Below are 19634 nucleotides of genomic sequence, written 5' to 3'. Positions count from 1 at the left end.
GGGGGGTGGGAGGATGGGTTAGCCTGGTGGTGGGTATTGAGGAGGGCACATTCTGCATGGAGCACTGGGTGTTATGCACAAACAATGAATCATGGAACACTACATCTAAAACTAATGATGTAATGTATGGGGATTAACATAAGAATAAAAAAAAAAAATCAAGCCACCCCTGTCCCCAACAACAGGCCATTGGTTTTGAGTGTCTATCGTAAAGGAACCAGTACAATGAGAGAAACAAGGTAAATACCAGTATTTACTAGTGGCAAAGCCCGGACTCCACATGCTGAGAACCTCAGTTGTGAAACAGAAATTTCTAGTTTCTAACTCCAAGGATGTTCAAGGGCAAAGAATGGAGCGAAGTTACCTATGAAGCTAATCCCAAAGCACTAAGATCTACTTAAAGCTTAAGTGGGACAAGTCTAGAATAAGGGCAGATCCAACTTAAACAGTGGTCAAAAAGTACTTAATATACAGACCCAATATTCCTGGGCACAACAGTAATACATGTGGGTCTTTAAAATGAATAAAGAGTCAGGCGCATGGGTGGCTCAGTCGTTAAGCGTCTGCCTTCAGCTCAGGTCATGATCCCAGGGTCATGGGATCGAGCCCTGCATTGGGCTCCCTGCTCAGCGGGAAGCCTGCTTCTCCCTCTCCCACTCCCCGGCTTGTGTTCCCTCTCTTGCTGTGTCTCTGTCAAATAAATAAATAAAATCTTTAAAAATAATAACAAAAATAAAAAAATTTAAAAAATGAATAAAGATTCAAAAGAAGACAAATGTATTCACAGAAGCATCATTTTTACTAACAAACAAATAAACAAAAAAGCCAAAGCAACATCAGTGCCAAAGATAGGGTTTGAGATAATTAAAGGGTGGGACATCTAATTTAACTAGGAAGGCTAGGTAGTCATATGGCAAGTTGCTCATAATGTAATGTGAAGTTTTAATATGATACAAACTTGGTGCATCCTACATAGAGTGTAGCTACCTATAGACAAAGATTAAATGGAAAAATAAATGAGAATAATCGAGTTAAGGAAATGGGATAAGGGGTGATTTTCTTCCCATGTTTGGGAAATTTTTATTATCCCACATTAACAGCTTTTTTCAAAATGAAAAATAACAAATATTATAATACACTTAATAATCCCTGCTTTCCCACCAAGTCACTGAGTCATTGAGATTCTACTTTTATCTCCCATTTTACAGATAAGAAAACTTGGACCTAGGGAGGTTAACTTGTAAAAAGTCACAGAGAGTGACAGAGCTGGAATTTGAGGCTAGGGAGGCTGCCTCCAAAGCCCAACTCTCAATCGCACCTGAGACATATGTTCACAGGCGGTCTCTCTTTTCCATCCACTTTCTAGTGGGGATGGCAAGCAAGGGGGCTAGAAGACAGTGGACAGTGGCCTAATGAACACGATCAATTTCACTAAGTGAGTCCATCAGTCTTACTCCTGACTCAGGTGGAACCCACAGGAACTATTTTTCTGCACTTCCAAGGCCTCCAAGAGGAGAAAAAATTTTTGCAGCCAGATAAGGAAGCTCAGAGACATCTCCATTCGTTTCACACAGATGTAACAAGTAACCACTCTGTATCAGGCTCCTTTGGCCACTGGACAAGGCAGAAGTGGTGCCGAGCCTCATGGTGGTGATGTTCTAGTAGGACAAACACAAGTAACCAGGAAACAAATAATTATAGACAGCCACAAGTGCTATGAAGGAAATAAGGTGCAGTCAGAGATTCCACAGAGAGGGTACTCAAGAGAGGCCTCACTGGGGAGGGAGTGTGAGCTAAGTAAGACCTGCTAATCATGTGAGGGATAGGGTGGACCCTTCTAGAGCACAAGAGCAGTAAGTACAAATGCTCTGGGCTTAACACTGGGAAGCCTAAGTGGCGCAGGGGACAGGAATCACCAAGCAGCTCTCACCTGAAGCTCTGACAATCTCCAGCCACATCAGAACTCCATTTATCTGGTCAACAGCAAAATTCTAAGCCTCTCAAAGTGGACGGAATCATCACATACCCTTTTTAGCTGACATGTATCCATTTCTACGAACCTGAATTTTGCTTGAAAGACTACTTATATACAAGGACAGCTCAACATGCAGAAGCAAGTGAGGAAAAAGCCTGAGGAGACATTACTCCTTCAAATTTGAGGAAGGGTACAGGCTAGACACTTGACTCAAGCAACTCTTTCCTTTATAAAAACAGCAACTTTGAGCTAGGGCCCCAACTCCGCTTCATGCTCACAGATCCACTCCAGCAGCCTGTCAGCAAGCCCCAAGGAGAACCCTGTGCTGGAATAGCCCAGCTGTCCAGAGGTGAGAAAAGGCCAGCAAACATGAGTCAAAGGCACTCTGTGACTTTCTGGCAACTCGAGCTGCCACATTCCATGTTCAAGAGGATAGCCAGAGCTAAAGAGAAAGGGAAGCAGTTTCTGTCCTGAGAAACAAGACCTCAGGGGATAACTCTACTAAGATTTAGATAATGTTCTTAAGTCGGGAGGGTGGTGTTACTGGTTTAAATTCTCTACTCAGGTACGACATGGTGCTCGCCTTCCAGGGAATCCACTGTGGGCGCCTAAACGGACAAAGGACAGAATTAGGATTCTGGAAATGATTCCCAATTCTCCATGGACTGATTCTAAACAAATCACTGCCCCACTCCAGAACTGGGTTCCCTCATCTATTAAACTGAGGAGGACTCCATGAGGTGACTGCTTAGGTTCCTTCCTCTTTCAGCTCAGAGAGTATCTAACAAAGAATAAAAACAACCACCTCCTCATAGGCCTATTAGGATAAAATGAGCTAAACCATAGACCGTGCTTAGCAGAGGGCCCAGCACACAGAAAATGCACAATAAAATTCAGCAATGATGGTGAGATGGCAGTAGTGATGACGGCAGCCATTGCAGCGATAGTGGCCAAGAGGCCCATCATCTGAACACACCTCCTCCTTACTGAGAACACCACTTCCTTCCCATGCCCGGTGTCCCATGACGGGAAGCCTTCAGAGCACTCACCACAATTTGAAATGATGTTTATTTACATCTTTTTGTTTCACGTCGTTCTCCCTAGCCACTCCACGAGCATAGTACATCTTCACTTGCTCGCCACCATAAACCAGTGTGTAGCATGGTGCCAGATGCAGAGCAGGCACTCACAGATTTTTTTAAAATGAATGAACTGTATGTATTAACAGCTAACATAAAAAGACTATATGACAAATACTGTTCTAAGCACTTTATATGCATTTACTCATGTCTTTCTCATAAGAACTCTACGAGATCAATATTATTGCTGGCCCCAGCCTACAGATCGGGAAACAGGTACGGAGAGGTTTGGCTACTCCCCAACTTGGCATGCCAATGGCACAAGTGAGGTTGGGGCCCCGTCTTGACCACTAACTTCTCCTTTACTTTCACTGTAGAGCCCGGCTCTCCAAATGCACCTCGGCTGGAGGAAAAACGAGTTCCCCTAAACTCAGAATTCTGAACCTAGGGCCACAGTTACGCCAAGCTCCAGGGTCGCGCCCTACCACAGGGCAGGTACACTAGCATCAGAATGCCCAGGAGTCCTCCTCCCTGGCAGCCTCCACCCCCAACACTAACTTCTGCTTCTTGCAAGTAGCAACAGGTTGTTAGAGCAACCAAAGCCACACCACAGTGGGAGGAAGGGTAATTTTAGCACCACACAGGCCGAGTTCAGAAACTTCCACTTGGCTGCTCAAGAGCCCTGGCTGGCTCTTAGGTATTCTTTAGTCTGCTGCCTAGACTGCCTGGTGAAGAGTTTGTTTCTTTGCTTTCTCTTAAATGTAGACAATACTAGGATATAAATGTGTGTGTGTAGGGGGAGGGGGGGGAACAAGTACAGTGAAAAAAGGAAATGACACAGGAAGAACGAGGAAAAATCATCCCGAACATCATCACACTGTTCAAGAGGAATGAGAGATCAGAGTATGTATGAGAGGCAACATGTTTTGATGAGTGATGATTTTAATCAAATTCTTTCATACTCCTACTTCTCGCCTTCTACAGCCCCACCCCCACCCCACCCCCAGAAGAGTACCTGCTCCTGTCATTACGATCACTGGTATTACCCCAAATGAGCCCACTCAGACTTCTGTTCTTCCCCCGTGGCAACTCTGAGAATGCCCAAAACCAGGGCTGAGGGAAGAGGCCAGAGTGTGAAGCAGCTGAGGCCAGAAGCAGAAAAGACTCTCAGAAAGGGGACTCGATAAGGAGGTCTGTCTGCTCTGCTGCTGCCTCTAAGCTCCTCAGAATGTCCAGAGCCACTGCCGTATGTTACCACGAGGAGGAAGCACAGGTCCCGAGGCCACTAAAGTGAAGGTCTGCTCCCTGGGCCTACAAATAGGAGAACTTGAGGAGGGACCCTCATGGCAAATTCAAAGTCTTGGACAAACTCTTAGTGGAACAAGACTCCCTTTTAATTTTACATTCCTTAATCTCTGATACAAAACCCATGGGGTCTAATTTCTTCATAAATATAAAGTGTAAAATTGGCAGAAAGTGCTTTAGAACTGGAAGAAAAATCTTTGCTATGGTCCGTCCTTCAAACTACAGTCAACCATCCCTCTGAAGAACCCTCACTGAACAGCACATCATCTTTTTCAGACCCTAACCATATTCATTTTCAGAAGCCCATGTGCTTAGGTGGGGACATGGGGTTGGGAGACAGATCCCACTGCATTACATTGCAGTTACCTTTTTCCCACCTACAGGTACCTACCTCTCAAGACCATTTCAAAGCTGAGTAAAATCTAAACATGTCAGAGCGATGCTGCCCAAAGCTCCCTGCAGGTGGCACAAAGGACTGCAGCTGAAGGACTCACAGTTCCAGGAAAATAGGAAGAAAAATCTCAAAAATCCCTCTGCTTTCACTGATCCCAGTGCAAACACCTTCTCTGCAGGTGGCCTCTAACAGCCTACTAACAGCCAACCAGGGAGGGTTTCCTAGTGACTTCTCACAAGGCAGGAGAATCCTGGAGAGTCAGTCTTTCAAAAATGAATAAGATCCCCTTTGCACCCTTTTCAGGGAAATTTCAGCAGCGAGTCAGCCACATTTCAGCTGCAGTCCCTCCAGGTCAGTGGTAACAAACTGGGACCTAGAAGTTGAAGCAGTCCTGCTTTTTGACCTGCACCATGTAGAATGTGTATTTTTAAATTATTTGCTAACATCTTTTTAAACCAGGAAATTTCAAAGAAAACTCTGACTTCTCAGTTTCTCTTGAAAAATTTCAAAATCTGGCAACAAAGGGTGCATTTTCACTCAGCAAAAATGAGCTCAGAACAGGGTTGCCAGGCCCTCAGGGCCCAGTTTGCAACCTCCTGGTCTATGCTCTGAGCCCTGGACCTCTGCAGTAAATACAATTCTACCTTGTCCAAGCACAGATGTATCTATTAACACAAGGAGGCATGGTTTCTACCTTTGCAATGATTTATGAACTAGCACAAAACGATTAGGTAACAAAATACTAGAATGACTGCTCTGGGGTTGACCACTCAATCTTACTTCAGACACCTGTGAGTAACAGATGAGCCACTACATGAAATCCAAACACAAGGATGCCCTAGAATCCAAGAACAAGGTTTGAGTAATTCTCACCTTGGCAGCCCCAATCTGCTCCTTTCGAAACTTCTCCAAGGGAGTGATGAGCACCTCGCTGGCATTCTCAATCTGGTGAGGAAAACCAAGGCAGGGGAGTGGGCTAGACTCATACACATAAAAGCAAGTATCAGTTAAGAATTCTAGCAGTTCTGGCACAAAATGCCTCCCTGTGTCTCACTTTAAAATTTGAGTAAGCAGGGCCCTGGTGGCTCGGTCAGTTAAGCGTCTGACTCTTGATTTAAGCTCAGGGTGTGATCCCCGGGACCTGGGATCAAGCCCTGCACTGGGCTCCCTGCTCAGCAGGAAATTTGCTTCTCCCTCTCCCTCTGACCCTCCCCCCTGCTTTGCTCTTGCTAGCTTGCTCTAATGAATAAATTAAAATCTTAAAAATAATAAAAATAATAAAAATGAGTACTTCTAAAAACGTAAGCGACCATGTAAAGGCAGAGGGGAACTGGTGACAGGATAGGATCTAAATTTCAGCTTCAGGTACATCTTGTGAATGCCCACTCACCCAAACTATATTTAAGTAGAAATATTTTAGGTAGGGGCGCCTGGGTGGCTCAGTCGTTAAGCGTCTGCCTTCGGCTCAGGTCATGATCCCAGGGTCCTGGGATCGAGCCCCACGTCGGGCTCCCTGCTCAGCGGGAAGCCTGCTTCTCCCTCTGCCCTCTTCCCTCTTGTGCTCTCTGTCTCTCATTCTCTCTCTCTCAAATAAATAAATAAAATCTTTAAAAAAATAAAAAAAAATATTTTAGGTAGATCAACACTGAGTCTAGATTAAGAACAAGAAACACCTTTGGACATGAGGTGGCAAAAACCTGCCAAGCCTGACTTCATGTATTCCTACCAGAACTGGACTAGAATCAGGACATCTGTGCCTCCAGACCACTGGCTGCCTCTCAACTTCATCCCCACCACTCACTCCATCAGGTCCTATATGCCAACCATATCATCACCCCCATGCACCTCAAATGCACAAAACTTGTCCCATTACCAGGCTTTTGCATCTGGACATTCCCTCCCCAAATGTTCCCATGGATGACTCATTTCTTATTCTAATTGAGGTCTTGGCTTAAAGGTCACCTCTTTAAGAAAGCCTTCCATGATGACCAGCATACTCCAAAGAAACTTCTCGCAACCCCATCAAAGTGTTTTCTTCAGAAGATGTAAGCCAGCTAAAGTTTTCTAATTCACCACTATAAACACACACACACATAGCACTATCTTATAAATGTTCACTTGCCTACCATTTTCCCCCAAACACAGAGGAGTGCTGAAACAAAGAAGCACTCGAATATTTTTCAATGACTAAATGAATGAATGAATGATTTCTTGACTAGCTGCCAACTGTGTGACCATAGGCAAAGTATTTAACCTCTCTGGGCTCTAATTTCCTCATCTGCCAAATGAGTAGGCTGGATTGTTCCAGCTCTAAGATTCTATGGTCTTTTCTAAGGGAGTAAAATATTTTACAATCTTTCCTTTTAAGTCATTCACACTGCTCACTTGTCGCTCAACTAATTATTTCAGGAATCTTGATACAACAAAGCATTATTTTTCTAAATCACATGCATATACATCACAATGAAACCAACAGAGTAAATGCCAGAAGCCAAAGATGGACACAGCCAAGAACTAACTGAGCAATGGGAGGAATAAAAGGTGGCACGTCTCCAAATTCATTGCCATTTGCTTTTTTCTTAATTTTGAGAGCACTTATCTAGGAAGAGAGCATTTTAACATGAGGGTTGCAATGTTTAACTTGTTTGATTTTTATTATTATTTGATGTTTCTTCATGGGCTCACTTGTTTAAGTCTTCCACAAATCAAGGATAAGTCTCCGAAGCTCACAGTGGTGTGCTGAGCCCCTAAGCCACTGATTCTCAGCCTAAGCTGCATGTCAAGCTCACCTGGGAAGCTTCTCAAAATTCTAATGTCCAGGCTACACTTCAAACCAATAAAATCAGAATCTCTGTACTTCATCCCAGGCATCAGTATGTTTTAAACTTCCCAAGTTGTTCCAGTGGGCATCCATGATTGAGAATCTAGCCTTAAGGAGATGCTAAATACATAAAAGCAGTAACTACTCACCTGGGAACGAGGATGCCCAAGACCCTGTCCCAGTCCTTCTACTGCTTGCTATTTGCCTTCACAAGACCTCAGTTTTCCCATGTGGCCAATGAAAGACTACAGTGAGAAATAAGGTTGTTCTGGGTCTAAGATTCTAGGACTGTGTAATTTCCACTCAATTCCAAGCACTACACTGATGGGTCAGACACATGAAATGATTATCAGACACAATGTGGTAAATGGAGAATCAGAGACATGAACGGGATACTAAGAAATACAAAGCTTGGCCAAATATCCCAGGGAGTCAGAGAAGGCTTCCCAAAAAGGTGTGGTTTTGCAAAGCTGAGCTGAATTGATGAGGATGAGGAGGCAGGGAAGAGGCTTGCAATGGCTAGATACTTGGACGCACACAGCAGAAACTCAGTTCACTGACATTAATAATAAAATTGCAGAGGCAAGCTGAAGAGTATAATCCAGTCATTGTTCTCTTACCACGGGCCATAGCAATCTGCAGGGTATTCAGCATGATTTGCTTACCACACCCCCCACCCACAAATACTGACTCGGCCAAGAATCAGACTCAAAAAAATCACTTCCCTTTCTTGGGCAGTAGCACGTGCACAAACACACAAGCTTCCCCCTGCTTCCACCCACCACCAACCCTGCTGCAGCCACCAGCCTCCTGATTCTGCTTCAAGCACCCAAAAATGAGCAATCAAGGAAAATAGACACTATTTCTGTCTCTCTGTGCAGGGCAGGTGAGAGCTTCTGCTCTGTTGAGAATTTCAAAGAAATTCCCCCATCTTTGGTTTAATACAAATTTGGGTTTGAATCCAGACTGTGATACTTTTTAACTATGTGATCTTGGGCATGTTAATTAACCATTCTAAACCTCAATATCTTTATCTAGACACTGGGATGATATAGGTACCACCTCGCCGAGTCACCATATGGGTTAAAATTTAAAATGTGTGCATACGTAATATCTTGGTAGAGGCTATGGACTAAGCAGCATCTCCTCAAAATTTATATAGGGAAGCCCTAACCTCTATTAATTAAACAAAGAGGCCATTAGACGTAGGTGGCTCTAATGCTCTAGCAGCCTACATAAGCCGACCAAAACCCAAGGCTGTAAATCCCTCAAGGTTAAGAAATGGAAACAACTAGGCTTTCCCAAATAAGGCAACAGCCTGAGATACAGCCAATCAAGTAATTTCCTTGCTACCTCCAAATGTTCTCTGTAAAAGTCTTTGCCCTATAGTTCTGTTAGTAGAGCTTTCCTAAAGATTTCCAGTTTGGTACTATCCAATCTGAACCAATTTTTGTTCAAATAAAGTTTTAAAGATATGTCTCATTTTATCATTTAATACCCCCAGCATGACACTATCTGGAGATGAAGACTTGGGAAGATAATTAGGTCATCAGGGTAGAATCCTCACAATGGGATTAATGCCCTTCTAAGCCAAGACTGAAGAGCCATTCTGCCCCCTTTCTCTCCCATTTAAGGACACAGCAAGAAGGTGGCCATGTGCAAGCCAGGAAAAGGGTCCTCACCAGGAACCAAATCAGTTGGTTCCTTGATCTTGGACTACCCAGTCTCCACAACTGTAAGAAATCAATATTTGTTGTGTAAGCCATCCAGCCCACGGTATTTTGGTATGGCAGTCTAAGCAGATTAAGACAGTAGACTTAGTCTCAAATGATCAGTTTTAGCATGGGAAGAGAGGAAAAATCATTGATAGACTCTTCCTAGGCCCCTGTAGCACCATTAGCTTAGGGACAAGCCTTCCTGGGGACAAATCAGCATGCAGCCAGCAGGGGGATTTCAAATCAGGCTTCATTCTTGGTATCTCAGGGATAAGAAGAGGATGCAAAAGAACTTGTGAATGCGGAATCCCTCATCTGTTGATGCTCCGCCACGTGAGCATTAGAATACAGAAGGTATTTTTTAAGAACCTGAGGATCAGCATTTGATTCTTGATTTTGCACAGTGCCTCCCTTTGAAGAACCTCTTATAATTATCATCATTTACTACATGCCCACTTACTGGGTGCATACTAGAGGGCAGGCACTGGGTTAGGCGTTTCCGAATAAAGAGTGAAGGAGTGCCCTTCAAAAGCTCTTGGGTAAGTTTACTAAAATGAGGAAAGCAGGGAGCAGAGTATGACACCTTCATTCCCACTCTGCCTGTAGGGAATCGGAGGCCCCCAAAGTTAAGTAATTCAAAAGATCCACCCATAAGTCATACCTTACGGGTGCACCTTACAGTGAATCTTTGGGAGGCAAACAACGTGGCTCTAACGTTATCGACAGTAATCCCTTAACATTTGCGAAATGTTTCCAACCTTGCAAAGATGAGAAGATGAGGCTTGCTCAAGAGTTCAAAACACTCGGGCACCTGGGTGGCTCAGTTGGTTAAGCGACTGCCTTTGGCTCAGGTCATGATCCTGGAATCCCGGGATCGAGTCCCGCATCGGGCTCCCTGCTCGGCGGGGAGTCTGCTTCTCCCTCTGACCCTCCTCCCTCTCATGCTCTCTGTCTCTCATTCTCTCTCTCTCAAATAAATAAATAAAATCTTTAAAAAAAAAAAAAGAGTTCAAAACACTCAAGTGGTAGAGGCTGGACTCGAACCCAGTTCTTCTGACAACAAATCTCTTGACATGACCACACTGTATGGGAGCAAGAGCAGCCCAGCCGTACTCACCATCCGTATCCGCTCATCTTCAAGATTCCTGAGGACAGTGGCAAACTCCTGCAAAGACCTTGCTGGAAAAGAGAAAGTACCATGAAAGGGACAGAGAAATGGGCCTTTGGGAGCCTTTCCAGGTACAGCTATTATGTTATGGACTGAAATCCCTTGACACATGCAGAATCCTAAAGTCAATTGCTTCCCAAGACTCCCCTTATCTTTTAATCATTAACCATCCAGGATGACCCCCGAATGCAGGTTAATTTCACCTGGCACTCTAGCTGGGAAAGGATTTCCTTCAATGACTTGCCTATTCCTGAGACTACCCAGGACTGATGAGGTGCTGGCCAGCTTCCAGACCATAGGCTGAAAAGGGCAGAGTTCTGCTTGGGAGTTGAAGGATTTCCTGCCCAGGATTTGACCTCCTCAACCGTGGCTGTGGGACTGCGTCAGAAATCAACCTTTCCTCTGGTATCACAACTACACCAATATAGCTCGCAACAGAAGCCACATCAAGCCACTTATTAATATAATGCAGCCTGCAGCACGGTGGTCAGACACGGAGAGTCCCCACTAGAATTATTCCCAAAGGCAAAAGGCAGTAAGTCCAGTAGCCCTGAGGATATTCAGGACATACATGTAATGTTGGGGAGCTCCAGGAGTTAACTACAGTGATGCATTTTCATTGCTCTCAGCTATCTCCCAGCTGCCTTCCCTCACCCCCAGATCCTGGCACTCTGTGTAACAACAGGGATTCAATAAGCATTTGACAACTTTTTCAATCCTTGCTCACCCCTGGAGCTAACCAAGATGCCCAATGTATGAAGAGTCAAGGGCAATGACTAGACCCTGCCAGACACAGTGTCTTGACACTGCAAATCCTCTGTGCTCAGCATTGCCTACAAGAGACAGAAGGTAATAGTGAAAAGAAAAGCAGCACAGCAATCAACAGTAACCCCACCCTCAGCCTCTGGTTAAGGAAAGGCAGAGCGGAGCTGGAGACCAAGCTCTTCTGTCCATCTGAAGGCAGCCGCAGCAACGTAGCTCCAGCTGACAACTGCCAGGCCTGAATGTGGGGCCAGCTGATCAGATCCTCCAATTTTCAAAGAGATGGAAAACCAGAACTTTACACAAATTCAATTTATATGTTAACTCAATTTTAAAAAATGAGTGCCAAAGAAAACATGGTTGTTGTATTCTGATTTCAGCCCACAAACTATCATTTGCAACCTGTAATTCTTCCCTCATCTACCTGTCTTCTGTTCTTGCTCTCAGTTCTGTAGTACCTGGGCAAAGAAAAGTCACAAAAACAGCCAGAAGCAAAACCTTACAGAAGGCTGGAGAGAAGAAGCCCACTGCAAACCTTCAAGCTGCCTCCTACAGGCCCAAGGGTGACAGAGGCAGTCTCAGAACTCTGAGGAAAAGCCCAGAATAGCCCCTCACTTCACTCTGCCCCATCCACTGTTGGTGTGGACTTAATTTATGACACTTAGATACTTCCTATCACAGGAAAAAGGCTCAGCAAGGACACTGACAGTTATGATAAACAGTGACTCATCAGACACACGGTTAAGACTTACCTATACACATTTCATCATCTGTTTCTGCATCTCCTATGCACTGAAATTTAAATTCATTTAAGGAATCGGCAAATTTCCTCTTCGCCAAAGACAAATCTAGCAAGAAAAAGAGTAAAAAATATGAATTACTGACGTAAATTGATTTTCATATTTGCTGAACGTTTTAGTCCTACTAATGTAGCAGCTAGATTTGTTCCTGAGGCTATTTCAAACACAACATAAATTCAAAATACTGAACAGCTGTTTCTAACCTGAAATTCTGACTCACTTGAAAAATTACTATTTCTGTTTCTTTGCTTTAACCATTCCGGTCCCAGTTCTAATTCCTTAAGCCACACAGTGAGTCCTGTCATGTACGTTTGTCACAGGTGGGAATCCAAGAGGAAGCGTGGGTCAGAGCAGATCTCAGTATCCACAACCCTGTGGGTCAGCCCTGCCACGGACCTCCCACGTAATCAGCCCTGCCCGGTAACTCCCATGTGGTCCGGCATTAGGTAGGGAGCGGGAAGAAAAGGCATGGAAGTGCCCCATTCCCACGACACAGGAGCTCCCGGACTCTTTATTCTAACTCAAGCACACGTGAGGCCGAGTTCTCACAACCCTCTCAGTTTCCCTCACGAGGAGAGTGACCAGCCAGCCTGACAAATTTCTGTCTGAACCATTTCCCTGGGTCATCACGTTCCCGCTGCCACAAGAACAAAGCCCTGGCAATGTTCTGAGTTGGGGTAAAAACACACCCCACATGTTATCTATAAAGAAAGCTTTTGGAAACCCTTGTCAAATTTAAAAAATAAGCTTTCATCTAAGGCAGTATTAAAAGCGAATGATCCCTCCTGAACCCTCAGCTTCTGTTAAGGGTATAAAACCACCCAGGTACCTTTAAGTGGCCTGACAGACACAGCTGCTCGGTACAAATGTGCTTAACTTAATTCCATGTGCAGCCTTCCTGCAGATTAGGCTAATCATTCAAATTACCCTCATAGATGTTTCCCTTATTGAAGGGGAAATGGTATTATGTCCAAATTCCCAGAGGAGGGAAATAGGAGGCATAACTGGCAACCTGCACTGGCTTTAATGAGATAGAGGGAGGAGGTTGGGAGGATTCTGGCTTCACAGATCAACATAATCTAATGGAACAAAAGCATCCATGGTCTTCTGCTCTTCTCTTTTTTAGTTCCCAGATCTGTTCCTTAAAGTGAGGGGTCATGTTTTTTTTTCCACCTTTTGGTTTTATTTGTTTCCTCTCTGTGTACCTGGCAGTGCATCCTGCTCAATGCATGCTGAATAATGTATGTGTGGAGGGGGGTGTACAAGTTCAACCACTGGCGTGCAGTTCACGGATCCCAGAGCTTATTCCAAGCAGCAGCTGCCGTGGAAGAGCCCAGCTAAGCAGTCCTTCTGCTCTCAGGTCTGGGGCTCAGGGTTATCACACAGACAGCAGGGGCTCCTGCTCAGAGACCACCCTCCTACAGGCTCGGATGACATGAATCCCAAGATAGCATGGCTTATGCAAGGCCCTCTGCTCTACACCAAAAGAGGAAGACACTTGAAGTGGAGAAGAAGAACCCAGGAGCCACCAGCCAATAGTCTCTGGTCTCTCCCTGGTTCAGTCACTTTAATGCAATGGTCCTTGGCAAAAAGTCCAAAGATGCTGGCAAAGGAATCAGCCGTCTCCTAAAACTGGCCGACCCACGCTGAGGATCTCCCTAAGAATACAAATCACTCCCTGGCAAGTCAATAAAGAAACTGATTCATCTCAAAGTCAGAACACTGTGGGGAGGAAAGACAGCAGGCCACAGGCAGGATAAGATAAAGGAAGAATCACCTTTCAGAGTGGAAGACAAAGCCCCCAAGAAGGCCAAAGAGTATCAGGTATAGAATGAGGGCACGGCTGTGCTCAGTCTCATTGTAGTCAGAATGTCTTCTGATCAGAACTCACAAAGAAAGGCTTGAGCCAAGAGTAAGACTAGAGTTGCTTCTCTATCCACCTAACAATCCTCTATGCCTCCCCCCTTGGCAAGAAAGACTCAAGCTGGACAAGCATCTCCACACAGTGGAAGAAAGGTGAAATATAAGGCAGGCTTGGGAAACCTCCCAACACGCACCCGAGAAGCTGTGCTGCCAGGAGCAGCTCTCAGTGAGGATCCAGGAGTGGCTAATAATGCACAACGGGGCCTTTGTGGGGCCTTTTCATAGGAGGACCCATTTAACCTGGAGCAGGGCCTATTAGCTTATGACCAGAAAGTAACCTTATTTCGTTGTCAAAAGGGACACCCCACCACAACACAAACCTGAGAAGCCATGTGGGCCCCACAAAGCTGATAAGGAGGCCTCTCCCCTTGACAAAAGAATTAGGTAGTGAGTACTGAAGTCCATGCTGGGTTGTAGGCCAGTAAGCATAGCTAGACAGACTAAAAATCCCAATTATTGGAATCTGAAAAGAAATTCACCATGGGCTTGAATGGCTCATGCCTGAGAGAGAAATCTTGGTAACGGTGTAGGGGGACACTGGGTATTTTGCTTGTTCAGCATCCACTCCCCAGTCTTTGGATCAGCAGCTCAAGCTTGCTTCATTTTTTTTTTTAAAGATTTTATTTATTTATTTATTTATCAGAGAGACAGCACAAGCAGGGGGAGAGGCAGGGAGAGGGAGAAGCAGGCTCCCCGCTGAGCAAGGAGCCCAATGTGGGACTCAATCCCAGGACCCCGGGATCACGACCTGAGCCAAAGGCAGACACTTAACTGACTGAGCCACCCAGGTATCCCTCAAGCTTGCTTTGAAGAACCTCCCCCTTTATACTTGCCTTGCATGGGGTCCTGGTTGTAGGCTGATCAGCCCCTTCCCCAGCCCCTTGCCCTCACCCCAACCTCACCTGGCTCCTGTGTTCAAATTTCAGCTCCACCATTTCCCAGAAGTGTAAGTAACCTAGGTTAGGCCTAACTTCTTGGTCGCCTCGCCTGACATAAGTTGTCAGCCCCACCTAACCCATTAGATTGTCAGGAGACCCAGGGAGATACACTACACAAGCACTCCGTACACTGTAAGCTTCAGTTCTAGGCAAGGCTGGGCTATTCTTCCCTAACGTGTGAATCCTGCAATGATGGTAAGCAGGACTACCTGTGTTGAGAACTCAGCTGAGTTAGAGGAGTGACATAAGAGCACACAGCTCAAACGTGGGGATCTAGGACGCTATCAGCTCTTGGAACCCAAGATCCTTGTAGCATGTGGATACACCATGATGCCTCACCCTGTTAAGATAAAACCCTCTCTGTTACTTGGGACAATGGAGAAGACACCCTTTAAAAAGATCACCTAAAACACAGATTCTTGTCTACTTCAACCCAAAACGACTGGTAGAATCTTATGGAGGCGATCAACTCTGCCATGCAGCTACAGGGGGATCTCTTTCTGGAGCTTTCACTGTGATGCAACAGGACTCTAACATGCACACACCAGTAAGAGGAGTGGAGAAAGCAGAGAGGCTGGTACCAGCGCTGAGTGCATGCCAAGCTTCATGACACCCTGCTCATATAACCCCACTGTTTCATGTTCAGTGCAAGATACACCAAGGCGCCAAAGGTCAACGATATTTACTGTGCAGAAACATCTGTTGCTAGAAAGGCAGAATGCCGGCCAGGACAGACAGGAGTCGTAACTGGCAGCTTCTGGGGAGGACAAGTATTTGCCTTACAGAATTAAGTCTCTTCTGGGTGAGGAGACCAGGCAGCTAAGGGACACAGAAGCAGCTAGAAGTCTGGGTCTTGAGGGACCGCTCTCAAAGGTGTCTGCGACTAGGGGAACAAAGGGAAGTGCCCTTCTCTTCCTGCAGATGCCATGCTCTTGCCTCCCCGGATACTCATCTGCACAGAGTGTTAAGAGAATTTAACCTAAGTACCAATTCTTTTTTCAGTAAAAGAAGGTTGATACTTTTTTTTTTAAGTTAGGATCTACCTTCAGTTACATAAGCTTTACCTCGGTACCACAAGTCAAACCATTCCCATTTTCTCCTTGGGGAAAATTTAACATCCATGTGCACACACAAACACACCATGATGAAGGACTTGAGGTAACCTTACCATTACATTTATTTCAGTGCATCTATTACCTTTCTTTGACCTCTAAAGTTACCAGAACTGTATATAACTATCCATAAAATTTTCTACTCCTTGGTCACATCTCCCTGGATTTAGAAACTGATTACAGTTATTGAAGTCCAACTGCTAAGGTAAGTATTTTCGACAAGAATGGCCTGTTGGCTGCTTAAAGCACAAACACTGAAGTCCTCAGGCCTAGCTAATCTCTCCCTTCTCTGAAAGCCAATTACACTTACTCTCTGTGCCTGATCACCTTGTATTTGGAATGATTCCAGAACCATGCATGAGTGGTTCCCTGGCATAATGCACAGTAATACCTGAGATAGGCCCGGACAAGGTAGCCCTCAAGACATGTTGTACTGATCTGACTGGGCATAGCAACAGATGTTGGCTTATAGGTGGGATATCTGAGATGGCCCAATAAGAGGACCCACAGTGAGGGCTGAGAGGTGGACATGAGTCCCCAAGACTGCAGCTTTGCCACAACTCCCATTCTCAGGTAAACTTACCACTCTCTAAACCAGACTCTCTCTCCTCTCCTACCCTCTCAAAAAAGGGCCAACCAAGGACCTCTTCCTGCATCCCCAGTTTGGCAAAGAGCGCCACCATCTGTCTTGCCACATAAGTCAAAGTCACACACCAAAGTGTTGCCCCTGGTAGCACAGTGTCCTTCCCAAGTGTGTCTGTTTTGCCTCCTAAGTATCTCAGTTCTATTCACTCTTCCCCATCACCATCAGCAACCCCTAAATCAAATGCCTCCATTTGCCTGGGTAACTGCACAAATGCCTCTGCTCTGGTCCCCCATACCCATTTTTGTTCTTCCAATCAGTTCTCCCCATCACGTCAGCTCCAATAGTGAATCCTGCAATGGGTTCCCAGAGTTCTAAAAACCAAGACCAAAGTCCTTCCCAAAATCTGAGAAGCCTTGCAGGACCTGGGCCCCCAATTCCCTTTCTGGGTTCTGCCAGCTCCTTGAATGTCCTGCTCATACGTAGCCCTTAGCTCAGAAGTTCGGTCCTCCAAAAAGCCTGCCCTGACTTCTGTAACCAGGCCAACCCCTACCCTACCTTCATTCTAAGTCCTATGCCCCTCTTTTTTTTTTTTTTTTTTTTTTTTGGTGCCTCCTTCTTCATAGCAATTTTATATTGTTCAGGTGGTAATTCTATTAGTACCTCCCCAACTAGTAAATTCCTTAAGGGTAAGGATTGTGTCTCTTCATGCTCACCACTATGTCCTCACAAGCTAGCACATCACCTGGCTGAGAGCAGGAGTAACAGAAAGAACAAAGGGAGAGGGGAAGTTGGGCACTCCACTGGTTCATTGCACTCATCAAAGGTGAAATTCCTGATTATATAATTCAGATGAAAAAAAGCTGATTAGACATATATTAGGAGAAACTTCAAACTTAGATAAGTCTGGCTGAAGCTTGTATATATAGGAATATGCTTTCTGTTAACATAAAACCACCTCCCCTAATGTTGTCTGTTGAGGAAGATTCCCACAGAGCTGCAGAGAGCCACCAGAGGACACATGAAGTAAAACCTTCTCTACAACCAAGAAACCAGGAGAAATGGGCTATAAATATGTCTGCTGTTGGCCACAACCATGTGTGCCCTTTCAGCCCAGCCTGTCCTGTCCCCAAGCCAGGAGCTAAAACAGATGAAGGCAGAGTTCCAGAGACACTTCTCTTTTTCCGCATACCTGGAAAAGCTGAAAACATATCCTATCAGAAACCGTGCTTGGGGACAGGCATTTCCCAATCTGCGTGTGGCATTTTAAACTTAGTGCCACTGCTTAACTGTAAGAAAAGCAAGTGATGTTCCTTTGTTTGTTCTACAGCCTTAAACCCTGCACTTCAGGAGCAGAAAGACACAGTGTTCAGATCCTACACAAAATACCCCCATAGCATTCATCTAGTTTCTGCGATGCAGTCTTACCTGTGGCCACTAGGTGGCGATGGACTGTACCAAAGAAAGGGTGCTAATAAACCAAGGAGAAATGACAAAGTCAGCCTCAAATATAGTGCTGGGCACAGATCATGTCCTACTGATGAAGACACCCAGCCGAGAAGGGAAATGTCCAGTGGGCACTCAATCAGCAATGCAGGGAGAGTCCCTGGCATCCATGGGGGAAGAAATGCCCTAATACATTCAGAGGACCCTTGTTCATCTTACTGGTTCAAGCCTGAGATGGAGGGGAAGGGCTGGAGGGATGAAGTCACCACCAGCATGTCTCTTACATTCTTTCAAATCTGGCTGGAACAGACTCAGAAAACCGCTCATGTCACCAGAGGATGATATGCCCACCAGTCATATCAACCACCACATCATGTGCATTCTGATTATACATCCATGTGCTTTTCCAGAGGCCATTTCCCTAAAATTCTATTTCCTAAATGAGGCCACAGTCAACACAGACTCTGGAGAATTTGTTTTTCCAACCAGAGCACTAAGGCTAATGAAATTTTCAGAGTTGATTTTTAAAATGAAATTCAATAGAAGAAAGGGGCTTCACCCTTTTCCAGATAAGGTTTCTAATTCTATCTATATGGAAACATCCTTCAAGAATAATATGGGAGACCCAAACTCGTCTTTGTCTACATCAAAATAAGTGTAAATATAGGATGCATTCGTTTATAGGGTACTTACTATGTAATATGTACCTACTAAGTACTTTAACTCATTTTGTACTCACAATCATCCTACGAGTAGGAATTATTATTTCCATTTTGCAGATGGGGAAACAGATTCAGAGATTAAATAACATGCCATGGTCACATAGCTAATGAATGGCAGTATAAGAAACCTGGTCCCTCTGACTCCAAAACTCTCAACTACTATACTCTACGGCCTAACCTTCTCAAATATTTGAGACTCTTCTATCAATGTACTCAAAGAAATAAAAGAATGATACAGATACATTTCATATCCTTTAGGAGAATGTAATTCAGAAGGACCTCATCTGTGTACAGTAAGTCCTCCCTTACCTGTGGTTTCAGTTGCCTGCCATGCCCCTCAGTCTATAAGCAGATGACTCTCCTGACTTAATGTCAGAAGGTCAGTAGTAACCTAATGCTATGTCACAATGCCTACGTCATTCACTTCATGTCACCTCGTCACGTAGGCATTTTATCATCTCACATCATCACAAGAAGGGTGAGTACAATAAGGTATTTTGAGAGACATTCCACATTCACATAACTTTCATCACAGTCTATTGTTTTAACTGTTCTACTGTATTTGTAATTATTGTTGTTAATATCTCACTGTGCCTAATTTATAAATTAAACTTTATCATTGGTATATATGTGTATATACCTAGTACAGGGCTATAATCTAAGTACAGGGAAAAAAAAACATAGTACATACAGGTTTCAGTGCTATCTGTGGTTTCAAGGCATCCACTGCGGGACCTTGGAACATATCCCTTGCGGATAGGGGGAGGAGAAGGACTACTGTATATGAACTTACAAACTAAGGTAAAACAGGCTAGAGCAATCAAAGTAGGGAAAAAAAAATTCAGAAGTGCAAGCAGGATATTATTCCAGTTAGGGCCAATGGTGGAATCA

The 19634-nt window shown here is 44.7% G+C and overlaps 2 protein-coding genes across 5 annotated transcripts in view; one reads left to right on the top strand and one right to left on the bottom strand.

Annotated features, from left to right (window-relative positions):
* Positions 1-19634, top strand: part of LOC145722728 (uncharacterized) — a 98468-nt gene that overhangs the window by 49678 nt on the left and 29156 nt on the right. The window lies entirely within an intron of this gene.
* Positions 4483-19634, bottom strand: part of LOC145722726 (rho GTPase-activating protein 26-like) — a 115372-nt gene continuing 100220 nt past the window's right edge. For 3 of the 4 annotated variants that reach the window (XR_014147205.1, XR_014147204.1, XM_081826938.1), the window contains exons 2-4: positions 11972-12067; positions 10407-10468; positions 4483-5698 (exon numbers count right to left, since the gene is read on the bottom strand). Coding sequence is in view for 2 of the 4 variants with exons in the window: in XM_081826938.1 (XP_081683064.1) it covers positions 5564-5698; positions 10407-10468; positions 11972-12067 (293 nt within the window). In the remaining 2 variants the exon portion in view is untranslated. Of the gene's footprint in view, positions 5699-8006; positions 10469-11971; positions 12068-19634 lie in introns of those variants that run through there. The other variant, XM_081826939.1, reaches the window with a different exon arrangement.

This window comes from Leptonychotes weddellii, chromosome 7 (assembly GCF_054177405.1).
Source record: "Leptonychotes weddellii isolate Sample4059 chromosome 7, ASM5417740v2, whole genome shotgun sequence".
NCBI classification, from domain to species: domain Eukaryota; kingdom Metazoa; phylum Chordata; class Mammalia; order Carnivora; family Phocidae; genus Leptonychotes; species Leptonychotes weddellii.
Note: the sequence above shows the minus strand (reverse complement) of the source record. Positions and strands in the feature narration are given on the sequence as shown.